The sequence below is a fragment of the Oenanthe melanoleuca genome, chromosome 1 (assembly GCF_029582105.1).
Source record: "Oenanthe melanoleuca isolate GR-GAL-2019-014 chromosome 1, OMel1.0, whole genome shotgun sequence".
In the NCBI taxonomy this organism is placed as follows: domain Eukaryota; kingdom Metazoa; phylum Chordata; class Aves; order Passeriformes; family Muscicapidae; genus Oenanthe; species Oenanthe melanoleuca.
This window is the reverse complement of record NC_079333.1, coordinates 110,976,179-110,988,630: the sequence shown is the minus strand read 5'-3', so window position 1 is coordinate 110,988,630 and position 12,452 is coordinate 110,976,179. Positions and strand designations below refer to the sequence as shown.

The window sequence follows — 12,452 nt, the reverse complement described above, 5'->3', positions numbered from 1 at the left end:
CTGGGATTCCCACCAGGGTAAGGACATTTCCCCTCCTCATTCCCAGCTGCTGGGCAGGAAATGTTTGCTGAGCACTGAGGTGGAGCTTTCCCTGTGGATCTGTGGCTGGAGCACAGAGCTGGAGCCCTCACTGGGCTCTGGGAGCTCTTCCCAGCTGGGCACTGAGTGCTGCATCCCAGGGAAGGGATTTCAGTGGATGGCTTGGGTCTGGGACTGCAGCCCATGAGCCTCAAAGTTCTGCAAAGCACAGAAATGTGCTGTCTCCTGGGCTAATCCCTCCTTAGAACCACACAATTCCAGACTGGTTTGGGCTGGGAGGAACCCCAAATCCACCCAGTGCCACCCCTGCCATGGCAGGGACACCTCCCTGTCCCAGGCTGCTCCAGCCCCAGTGTCCAACCTGGAACTGAACATTCCAGGGATCCAGGGGCAGCCACAGCTGCTCTGGGAATTCCATTTCAGGGCCTGTCTACCCTCTGAGTAAAGAATTTCTCAGAATCCAATAGGATGCATTTACTCTGCTACAAGCCCATTGACCTGAAGGATTAATTGTTTCTTTCTCATGTTTAAATTACCAAGAGAAATGGTGGCTCTCATTACAATTCCCTTTTTGAGTCACATGGACACATGCCTGTGCTCTGGCATGTGAATAGCCTAAAAGAGGCACTAAATATTAGCATAAAGTTACAGATGGAACAAGAATTACCAAGGCAAAGTCCATAAAAACAGGTTTTGGGTCACTTTAGGGGGAAAAAAAAACCATTTTCACTCTAAAATAATCACTACCAATGCAATGTCATTGTTAGTATAGAAGGAAAATCTACTGACAACATGCATTGGTTAGCATGACACAGGGCTTAGATTGCATGTTATATATATGCAATAGAGGTACATTCCTCAAAGTGCAAATAAAACAAAAAAAAAATTGAATTTTGAAACAATAAACTTGGGTGTTTATGCAGAAGCATAGTAATAATGCCAAAGAGTAAAGGCACAACATCATATTATTAATAACATACAGAAAGTTCTTCCCCTTGAAGCAGTTCTTCAATAACAACCATCTCTCCAAACATTCTATCCTGTAAAAGACACAACAAAAGAAAAGAAATTCCCAGGGAGCAGACATGAATCCACTGCCTAAATCTCTTGTTTTAACATAAAAACCAATGTATCAATCCCAGGGAGCAGACATGAATCCACTGCCTAAATCTCTTTGTTTTAACACAAAAACCAATGTATATGAGAAGTGCCAGCTTGCTGAATGCCAGTGGAATTTCATGTGGACATAAGGAGGCAACACTGAAATACTCCTCATCAGGCCTGGGAGACAAGGAAAAATTTCAGTTTGGAGGGGCAGAGAAGTGGGAAGCTGGAGCAGAAGTTCAGCCACAAAAGCTGCCAGCCCTGCCTGGGGCACACAGGAGGATCTGAGGAGATCCAGGGAAACTCTTGGAGTCAAATGAAGAAGTTTCTGCCAAAAATCCTTGCCTCCTGTAGCTGGAATTACAAACTCCCAGAGCACAGACTACCCAGACTGGCAGGGATAAATGAAGGATTTCTGTACCTGCATGATGTCCTGGACAGCTCTGCAGGCCTCCTCCTTGCTGGCTGCAATGGTCACTTCTTTCCTGGCTGCTGGGCCCCGTGCCCTCACCACCCGTGCAGGGAAATCTGTGCTGCAAGGGGAGCAGAGTGGGGTCAGACATCCCTCCTGCATCCAGGGAATCCAGGGAGTCACCACTTTGCTCCTGAATGTCCCCCACAGACCCATTGTACCTCCAGAATTTCCCCACTTGCTCTGCAACACAAACTAAATCCAGAAGTTAAAATGCATCACCTTGTTAATTAATGTATTTTGACTTTATCCGGTCAGCCCCTGGCTTGTGAACAGGCAAATAAAATGTTTTTTTTGAAGGGCTGATCCTGCACACAAATTTCCTGTTTCCTGAAAGAACTCCTCACTCTCCTTTCCCCACTGTGATTTCTATTAGGTTAAACCTCAGCCCAGCTTGTACCACACAGGTTCCCCTTCTCACTGTGCACCCCAGGACAGTTTTCCCTTTGGAGCCTTGCCCTTGCTGACAGAGAAGGTGTTGGCCTCATCTCTGTGTGGCAGCAACATAAACTGGGTGTTCTTACAGAGCAAAAACAGTGAAAAAGTTGGTTTTATTCAGAAAAAAACACGCCAGGTTCCATGAGTTTATCCCACATGGAGCACCTGCCAGCAAGGACAAGGAGTCTGGGAACAGAGACCACAGGCAAAGAAATGATACTGTTCTCCTTTAGTTATGGACATTTGACCAGAACCTTCCAAATCATCCCCAGAGAGTGTTTTGCTGTCTGGGTAGAATTTATTCTTAGCCCTTAACTAATAGAAAGATTAATTGAAATATCTTCTCTATTTTAATTTTATGTCTTATAAATGGTTTATGGAGCATCCTGAAGGAGCAGATGGAAAAGAAGAGCTGGGACTTGAGAACAGAAAAAATCAACCTGCTGCAGTTCTCAGAATTGTGGAATCACAAAAGGTTTGGGTTGAAGGGACCCCAAATCCCACCCAGAGCCACCCCTGCCATGGCAGGGACACCTCCCACTGTCCCAGGCTGCTCCAGCCCCAGTGTCCAACCTGGAACTGAACATTCCAGGGATCCAGGGGCAGCCACAGCTGCTCTGGGAATCCATCCCAGCCCCTCCCAGGGAACAATTCCTAATTCCCAATATCCCATCAAACCCTACTCTGCAGCCATTCCCTGTGTCCTTGTCCCCAGCCCCTCTCCAGCTCTCCTGGATCCCTCCAGGCCCTGCCAGGGTCTCTGAGCTCTCCCTGCAGCTTCTCCTGTCCAGGTGTCACCCCCAGCCTGGCTCCAGCAGCTCCACCCTGCACTTTCACCATGTCTCTAATTCCAGAGCTCATTAACTCAGCACCTACTGGAGGAGGCCCCAGGTGAGAGGCAGAGCAGAGCTGTACCTGGTGATGAACCTGCAGGCTTCCTGGGGGCTGCTGAAGGCTCTCCAGCGCGCCGTGGGCAGCCCGTGCCGCTCCAGGAAGGCTCTGCTGGAGCTGCTGTTGGATGCCAGCTGGGCTGCCCTGGCACAGGGCCCAAAGCAGCCAACTCCTGCTGCCCTCAGGTCATCCACAATCCCTGGGCACAGGAACAGAAACAGCACGAGCACCAAGGGGGCTCCGTGGGGACATGGAGCTCCGTGGGGACATCGAGCAGTGTGACAAAAGGAAATTCCTGTCATCCCTTTTTTACATTTTGCTTTGTCTCAGATGATTCATTCACCCTCAAATAGAGGTTCTCAGTATCCACTGATCCTTCCCAACCTGTTGTTTCAAGGCTCTTCAGCTCTGTAGATTACTAAGCACTCTCAGTTACCCCCCACTGAAAGCAGGATTCAAGGTACTGATTTTTTTCTGCCAGCCTAATTATACTATTTGATATGATTCTACTAAGTTCATTTATTATATTATAATATAATTTCTATTTTTTCCTGTTAAGTTAGAAGAAAATAACTTCTAACTTACTTCTTAATTTACTTAATTACTTACTTAAAAACTAACTTACTTATTAACTTACCTGCCTCCAAAAGAGCTTCTGGGCCAACTAACACAAGCCCAATGTTATGATCTTTGCAGAACTGGGTAACAATAGTGTGATTGCTCACTAATACAGCTGGAAAGAAAAAATAATTAACTGATGAATGGAAAGCTTAAATAAGATACAGGAGATGAGAATGTCTTTTTTCCATCCCCTAAAAGTGTGATTAAAATCACAAAATCATCAGCCCACAAAGGGCAAAGTGAAATATCAATGTAATAGTAGCAGAGTCCAAAAGGAACTGGGAACAACTCCAATTTGCACTACTGTTTTAATACACATCTGCTAACTGATCAAATCTATTTTATTTGCCATGTGTCAATCAATATATTTTAAAAAGCTGCTTATCACAACAATAGCAACTTTAAAAAAGAAAACTTAAGGTTCGGAAAGAAACAACATTTCAACAGCTGAGAAAAGATTTACTCAAGGCATTGGATGATGCAGCTAAATTTTGCTGAGCAGGCAGACACAAAGATGTTTCTATTCAGAATTAAGAACTTAGAGCCCTCTGTTCCTGGGTTAAATTTCACCAGAATTGGTCACTGAATTCAAGCACAAAAGTGGAAGAGATGAGGTGTAGGAACACAGTCTCATATAAGCCTCACTATCTTAAGCAGCAAGGCAAAAAATAAACACATCAGGGTGTTTAGGAGGCAGCTATGACATTCAGAAACAAACACAGAATAAAGAAGAAATCTGTGCCTTCAACCATTTGTGGCACCAGCAAAAGACGAGTGTTACTCGTTGGTGCTCCTGGTTGCTGGAACCTCCCCAGTCGCTTTGCCTCAGCTGCTGCAGAGCTGATTGCTTGGATTGGGATTTCATTCCCAAGTTTTTACCTGAATTGGAGATTTTTCCACTGTCAGCTGTGCCTGCATTTCCTGGAGCCACAAACACGTGTTTGACATGAGGGGACTGGGCCAACTTCCAGGCCAGGGCGTGTTCCCTGCCGCCGCTGCCGATCACCAGCACCCGCTCTGCCATGGCCCTGGGGAGCACAGCAGCAACACTCACCACTGTGTCCTATCTTCTCTTCCCAGTAAAAAAGATTAAAAGCTTGAAAGATTGTATTTCTTGTCTGGACTCAGGGGTGTATTAATTCTTATTTATGTTACAGTGAGTTCTACAGCACGGCAAGCTAACAAACTAAAAATGGAGATGTATCTCTCTCTCTACACGAGGTTTTAACTGTCCAGCTAAGAAATGCCACCTAAATTATTTTGACTTTTAAAACCCCACAACCAACCACCTGTGACCTACATTGGGGGATTTTCTATCCAATTACAAAATATCACCCAGACCCATGAAGAAGAGGGTGAAGAAAGACAAAACCTTCTCCCTAAAACCTCCACCTTGTTTTCTATATATTACTGTAGTAGTGTATCTGAATAGTCTAGGCCATAAGCTGTATCAAGTGCACCAGTCAACCTATATTTAACTGTTTTCCTACATTTTTTGCTGTTTTTCTACATGCCTAGCTGTTTTTCTGCATATTTCTTAGTTTAAACCAATGTTTATAACAAGCACACTGGACAAGCCATTTTTAATTTTTAATTGTTTTTCTGCAGCCCATTTAACTTGTTAGAACTCTAGTGAGTCCTTGTTAGAACTCTGTCTAACTTGTTAGAACTCTTCAAAGCTACTGAAAAATAAATTGTACTAAATCAGAAGAAAAAAAGACTAAAAAAAAAATTGAAATTAGAAGACCCAAAATAAAGGTTTCTGAACAACAACAAATCATGGCACCTAAAGAGTTGGTAAAAGATGAGTAAACAACATAAAAGCACCAATCAATAAGTGTGTAATCACATGAACAGTAGTCTTAAATGTATAATTAAAGCTAAAAGCAAACAATAAATCAGCTTCTACATAATCATATTAATTTGTTATCCAAAGGTCCTTGTGTCCTAAGAATATTACTATGTTCTAAAACCCTAAACTCTAAGTTTTCCACCCCGTGATATCACACACTTCTATTCAAACTGCACACCCACACTCCCAGTTCTACCATTCCATTTTGGGAGCTTCCCCACAGCCTCAGGTGCAATGCAGAGTTCTGGGGTCAGTGCCAGCAGCACAGAAAGTCTGAAATTCTCAGTGCCCAGGGTTCCAACTGCCCTCACAAAACAAGCAGGAACAGAGGATTTCCATCTCACTGCTACAGGTTTTAGGTAACATTAACCCAGCTGGTGTCAGAAAGGTGCTCGTGGGCTATGGGACACGGTGGCAGTGCCAGCAGTGCCACTGGATGGACACATCAGTCACATCTGGTTTAAATGCAGACAACACATCTCCTGGGAATTGTCCCCACTTGCTCCAGCAGAGTCAAAATTTCATCTCTAAAGCACCCTCAGATATGAAATAATCGTGCCTTGAGTTGGTCCCATCAGCTCCTTTGCACAACTGCACAGGACAGGACTAAAAGTCTCATACAAATGCTGTAAAATATATTTTTATATATTTTATATTTTATATTTTATATTTATATTTTATATTTTATATTTTATATTTTATATTTTATATATGTATTTATCTCTGAACAAATATAAAGAATATATAAAATAAGCAAATTATAATAAAATCTATAAGGCAGAACTAAGCAATTAATAACTATATAATGAATAAATATATAATAAATAAATATACAAAAATAAATTGTTCTGTTCATGTTTAATAAATATATTTAATTCTGAATGCTGTGGTCAGTCTAGAAGCTTTTAAGAGTGTAAACATTCTTGGCAATAAATGGCATAGGCAGATTTCAGGACAGACTTTATCCACTGACAATTGCTAGGAGGACACTTCAGCAGAGCAGCACATTCAATAAAAACAACTGTTCATCTCACTGGCACACTGACATTTCGAGCTATTCCTCAGCAATATTTCGTGGCAGATTAGTTTTGATTTATCTCAGAAATGTTATCATAGGTCACATCTGCAAAGTTAATTTGTCCCAATGTGCTGCATGTGGACAAATGTCAGAGAGAAAAATGCACCCCAGAATGTGACCTTTAAGGGAGGTGCTAATGGAGAAACCAGTCCTTACCCAGGAGAGAAATCATAAATTAAAGGTACCATGGACACCAGCAAGTCTTGCTGCCTTCTCCTGAGGAATCACAACGCCTGGGTTTAATCCATTGCACATTTTCCAAAGGCAAACGGGAGCTAAATGGTGACACTGAGGGAGAAAATCCCAGGCAAGATGTTCCCAGAACTGTGATACACCAAGAATCGTGCTTGGAGCTCCTGAGACAGGATTGCATGGCCTTAACTCACTGCAAAATCCCATTTAACTCTGTATTTCATCATTCTTGAATTGCCCAAGTTCAATGTCAAGAATTATCACAGCCTGGCCCTGGGAACTGCAGAATTTTGGGGGTTGTTTGATTTTAAATTTTAGCTGTTGTGCTCTAGGTGTATAAACACAGAGCACGTGCTTAATGCTGTCTCAGGGATGGACAGATTTCCTTACAAAAGACTTCTCCTAGCCTTTCTGTTGGGTAACAATCCAGAGGTCAGCCTTTGTCCTTCCTTTTGTCACTGCCTGAGAAATAATCGCCGGAGTGGCTGTGAATGCGAAGGTGAGTCACAACTGCTCTGTCCTTACAAAGGCACCAACAATCTCTGCCAGGCTCCACTATGGTACAACAGTTATCAATTTAAAAAAAAAAAAAAAAAAAAAAAAAAAAAAAAAAAAAAAAAGTGGTTTTAAAAGCAATTCCATACCCTCCTCCCCCATCAATAATCTCACAATTCCATTACGTTTTCTACAGCAGAATGAATTAAAGTTCCGAACTGGGAAGAGAGTGAAAGCAGGCAGTGCCTCCAGCCCTTTGGGAAAAATTCACTTTTCCATTCCACCTCCCACTGAGGACACTAAGGATGTTTTTTGCAAAGCCAAGCTAAAGCGTACTGGAAGAGAGGAAATTTGGTGAGTTGCTCCAGGAGGGAAGGCTGGAGAGAGAGACAGAGCATGCTGGAGAAAAGAGAGCTGCAAGGACTCTTGGTGCTGGAAGAAAGGCTGTGGAGAGGGACGTCTCACTGGAATTCTGATCCCTTACCGTGTCAGACCCTGCTGCGTGCCCGCACAGAAGGCTGAGGAGTCCTCCAGAAGAATCTTCCTCCAATCCTGCTTCAGATCCAAATGATTTCTGGTCTCCTAAAGCCAAGGAAAAGGGAGTGGAAGGGGCAGCCAGACCTGCAGCTGCCCTGTCCCCCTTGATCCTCACCGGAGGATCCTCAGCAGCATCTCCTCAGCGCCTCCCACCCTCCAGTTTGTCCCCACACCCTCAGCACCGCGGAGCCTCCTCCTCTCTCTGCATCTTCCCTCGTTAAAGACACAAACAGCTCCTCCCAACAGCCGACTGACAACGGGAATAGGATTCAGCTCTAGAGAAAAAACCAACCAGCTACAACATGTCACAAAGCCGAGCCTGTCACCCAGATCCCATGCGAGAACAAATTGATAACCCCTGACTGGGGAAAGATCTCAGAGAAGGAAATACCAAACTATGCCGTAAAATCCTTACACAGTTTTGTCACTTGTTGTTCTTGTCTTTCGGAACAATTCAATTTATTTCCTGTACTCCGCTTTATTTTGGAAACAGTGAAGCAGAAGCGAGCAGCCCCAGGGGAACAATCCGCAGCCGGGTCAAGGCTTGAGAGCGGGTGCGGAGCTGCCGGAGCTTCACCGCGCACAAAGCTCCGCTCCTTGCCGAGGGCGGAGCGCGCCCGGAGCCAACGAGAGTCACTCCTGATCGCACAGGCTCGCTGTGCGGCATTTATCCAGAGCCTCCTCCGGGTCTGCCGAGCGACAGGAGACAGATCAAGTGTGGCTCTGGATCCTCTGTTCTCTCTCAAATTTTCCCACTCGTGGCACTGCTGTGAAGCGCAAAGCTGCAGGTGGGAGCACAGCTGACAGCCCGCAGGCCTCTGCTCTGGGCTGGAGGCGGGCAGGGCAGCTCCACCGAGAAGAATTCCTTTTCCCATTGCAGAAGTGTGGTTTGGTGTGGAAAAGAAAGAAAGAGAGAAGGAGAGACAGAGAGAGAGAGAGAAATGGAAAGGAAAGGAAAGGAAAGGAAAGGAAAGGAAAGGAAAGGAAAGGAAAGGAAAGGAAAGGAAAGGAAAGGAAAGGAAAGGAAAGGAAAAGGAAAGGAAAGGAAAGGAAAGGAAAGGAAAGGAAAGGAAAGGAAAGGAAAGGAAAGGAAAGAAGGAAAGGAAAGGAAAGGAAAGGAAAGGAAAAAAAAAAAGGAAAGGAAAGGAAAGGAAAGGAAAGGAAAGGAAAGGAAAGGAAAGAAAGGAAAGGAAAGGAAAGGAAAGGAAAGGAAAGGAAAGGAAAGGAAAGGAAAGGAAAGGAAAGGAAAGGAAAGGAAAAAGGAAAGGAAAGGAAAGGAAAGGAGAAAGGAAAGGAAAGGAAAGGAAAGGAAAGGAAAGGAAAGGAAAGAAAGGAAAGGAAAGGAAAGGAAAGGAAAGAAAGGAAAGGAAAGGAAAGGAAAGGAAAGGAAAGGAAAGGAAAGGAAAGGAAAGGAAAGGAAAGGAAAGAAAGGAAAGGAAAGGAAAGGAAAGGAAAGGAAAGGAAAGGCCCGCCTTCCCCTCTCTCAGGGCTGCACAACTCCTCAAACTCCCCTCCTGCTGCTCCCACAGAGAGGAACGCTGGCCTGGGGACTCTCTGCTGTTGGACATTGGGCAGGGGAGGGGGGAGACACTTGGATGTTCCTGTGGGCAGAAGAAATGGGTGAACATCCCGTCCCAAACACTCAGGTGCGATTTGTCATCCTTCCGAGATTGTTACTTGGTTTTGGAAAGCAGAGAGGAGGAGGAGAGAGCCTGAGAAAGGAACAATCCTTCTGTAGCCCTGACAGGAGGTGCAGCCGGCTGGGGTCAGGCTCTGCTCAAAGGGAACAGGGACAGGACACGGGGAAACGGCCTCGAGCTGTGCTGGCTCCGCTGTCCCCCTGGCCAGCCCTGCTGCACAGCGGTTCCCAGCACAGCTCTCTCTCAGCCGGGCTCAGCGGGCGCCTTTCGTTTGCTGCAGAGAGCAGGGACAGCCCTGCCCTGCCGGCCCCGCCGGGAACTCTCCCGCTGGCGCTGGGGCTGAGCAGCCACTGCTCACAGGGCACCCAGCGGCACTGAGGGGGAAAATACATCAGCACCTCGGAGAGACAGGGCAGGAAATCCAGAGACTCTCTTATTGTGCTTTACAAGTTTTATTTTAAAAAATAAACAAATGCTTCAGTAACAAAATGCTCAGTCCTTGCTTGGTAATTTCTTGGGAATAATATCTTGTAATTACAGCATATTGTATATTCATGTTTTTATATCATAGACTATAATGCAAATTTACAATGTGTAATAAATACAAAGTCTTTGGTAATTTTTCTTATTCATTAGATCTCTTTTCATTTATGGATTCTTAACTGCTGTTCTTCTATACTCCTTGTTACTACTCATTAATTTCCTATATGTAGTTTTAAAATTCAATTTCTTATTCTTATTAATCCTTTCCCTCTGTGCATGTTTAAATTCAAATTCTTATTCCTATTACTCTTAAGATATATTCCTATATATATTCTTACTTCTTAAGATATATTCCTATATCTTAAAATTATTCATCTTATCCCTATCCTCATTGTCTTCTTCTTCTACTCCTATGTATTTAAAAAATTATTTTACTTATTCATATTCTTCTATTTTAAATTTTTAAAGTATTCTTCCTCTTCTCCATCTTCATCATTTTCTTCGTCTAATTTCTCTTTGCCTTCTTCGTCTATGCCATTGTCTTCTTTGTCTTCTTTAATTTCTTCATCATTTTGTCGTCTTCGTCTTTGCCATATTTGTCTTCTTTGTTATCTTTGTTTTGTCTTCTTTATCTTCATTGTCGTCATTGTCTTCTTCTTCCTCTTCTTCACTGTCTTTGTGGTCTCAGTGCTGGTTTCTCTCTGGCTGTTGGTGCCCAGCTCCCATGGGTGCTGGCAGCCCGGGTGTGCCAGCCCTGCAGGAGGGAGGCTCTGGAGCAATCCCTGCTGCGGTGCCCTGTGTGTGTCATTGCTCGGGCCGTGGCCCCAGGCAGGGCCAGCGGAACAGCCCCCGCAGCGCCCGCAGCGCCCGCCTGAAGCGGGAGGGACGTTTCCTGGGGGCAGCCGGCTGCCCGCGGAGGGCCTGGGCTCCCGGCTGGGCAGGCCAGGGCCTGGGGGGCTGTGCGGGGCAGCCACGGAGCTCCCTTCCCTTTCTGGGGGAGCTGCTGCTGCCCTTCCTGCAGCACTGCAGTGCTCCAGGGCATCCTGCTGCTGCTGCTGCTGCTGCTGCTGCTGCTGCTGCTGCCTCAGTGCCTGCAGCTCTGGCACAGCCTGGCTCAGGGGCTCCCTGGTGCTCCCTGTCCCCAGGGATGTCCCGTCCTCACTGAGGACAGCAGGAGCTGCTGCCTTTGTGTCCCGCGGAGCCAGAGCCTGGGGAGGCTCCTGCTCCTCCTCGGTAGCTCTGCTCGGGGTCACAGCTGCCAGCTCGGTGCCCCTGGGGCTCCAAAGGGCACGAGAGGCGCTGGGCAGGGCAGGGGCTGCCTCTGCTGCCACCTCTGAGCCCAACAGCTCCTTCAACTCGGCCTCCAGCTCCTCCAGCAGCCTCTTCAGTTTGGACAGCTTCTGGAGCTCAGCTTTGGTCCCCTTCTCAGCATCATAATCACTGAGGGAATTGGCTTCCAGCCATTCCAGCACCTTCTGATGCCCTGACATTTCCTCCAGTTCTGCCAGTTCAGGTGACCAGCTTGAATCTGTGTCATTACCACCGAGCAGGGCCCTCCTTGTCAGCTCTTCCTGCTCACATTCTTCCCACAGGGAGAGCTGTTCGTTGTCATCTGCTTCCCATGGGGACATGTCTTGGACATTACAGTCTTCCCCAAAGCACAGCTCTGCTTCATATTCGACATCTTCTGGGGAAATCTTTTCATTCTCATTGTAATCCCCTTGGGGCAGCTCTTTGTCACAGTCACTCTCCCCTTGGGATGGCTCTTCTTCATGGCTTTTTTCACCCGGGGACAGCTCCTTGTCACTCTTGCTAACCCCTGAGAAGAGCTCAATGGCCTCTGCAAATGTGGACATCTGCTGGTCACTTGTGCTGTCCTCTGGACCAATCTCAGTGGCCTTGTCCACTGGGGACAGCTCCTCATCACTTGGGCTGTCCTTTGGAACGGCCACCATGGTCTGTTCTACTTGGCACAGCTCCTTGTCACTTGTGCTGTCCACTGAAATTACTTCAATGGCCCCTTCCACTGAGGACAGCTCCTCTTCCCTTGAGCTGTCCCCTGAAACCACCACGATGCCTTCTTCCCCTAAGGTCAGCTCCTTGTCACTCCTGCTGTCCTCTGGAATGATCTCAATGTCCTCTTCCACTGGGGACAGCTCCTCATCAGTCACGTTGTCCCCTGAAATGGCATTGATGGCCTCTTCCACTGGGGACAGCCCCTCGTCACTTGTGCTGCCCCCTGAAGTGACTTTGATGTCCTCTTCAACATCGGGCAGCTTCTCCTCACTTGTGCTGTCCACTGGAAAGAGCTCGCTGTAATCTTCCACAGGGGTCAGCTGCTGGTCACTTGTGGTGTCCTCTGGACTCATTTCATCGGCATCTTCCACAGGGGACACCTCCTCTTCACGTGTGCTGTACCCTGAAGTGACCTCTCTGGTCTCTTCCTCTTCAGACAGCTCTGGCTCAGTATCGCTGTTCCCTGGAGAGAACTCCCTGTCATCTTCCCCTGGGGACAGATCCTGGTCATTGGTGCTGTCCTCTGGAAGAACCTCAATGTCCTCTTCCACAGGGAACAGCTCCTCTTCACTTGTGCTGTCCCCTGAAGTGAGC

The 12,452-nt window shown here is 46.3% G+C and overlaps 1 protein-coding gene across 1 annotated transcript in view; it reads right to left on the bottom strand.

Moving 5' to 3' along the window:
- Positions 1–4,594, bottom strand: part of GART (phosphoribosylglycinamide formyltransferase, phosphoribosylglycinamide synthetase, phosphoribosylaminoimidazole synthetase) — a 15,821-nt gene extending 11,227 nt beyond the window's left edge. The window contains 5 exon segments of the mRNA XM_056492086.1: positions 1,020–1,079; positions 1,565–1,676; positions 2,969–3,143; positions 3,582–3,677; positions 4,445–4,594. Coding sequence (XP_056348061.1) covers positions 1,020–1,079; positions 1,565–1,676; positions 2,969–3,143; positions 3,582–3,677; positions 4,445–4,589 — 588 coding nt within the window. The 5' untranslated portion in view covers positions 4,590–4,594.
- Positions 4,595–12,452: the final 7,858 nt, after the last annotated feature.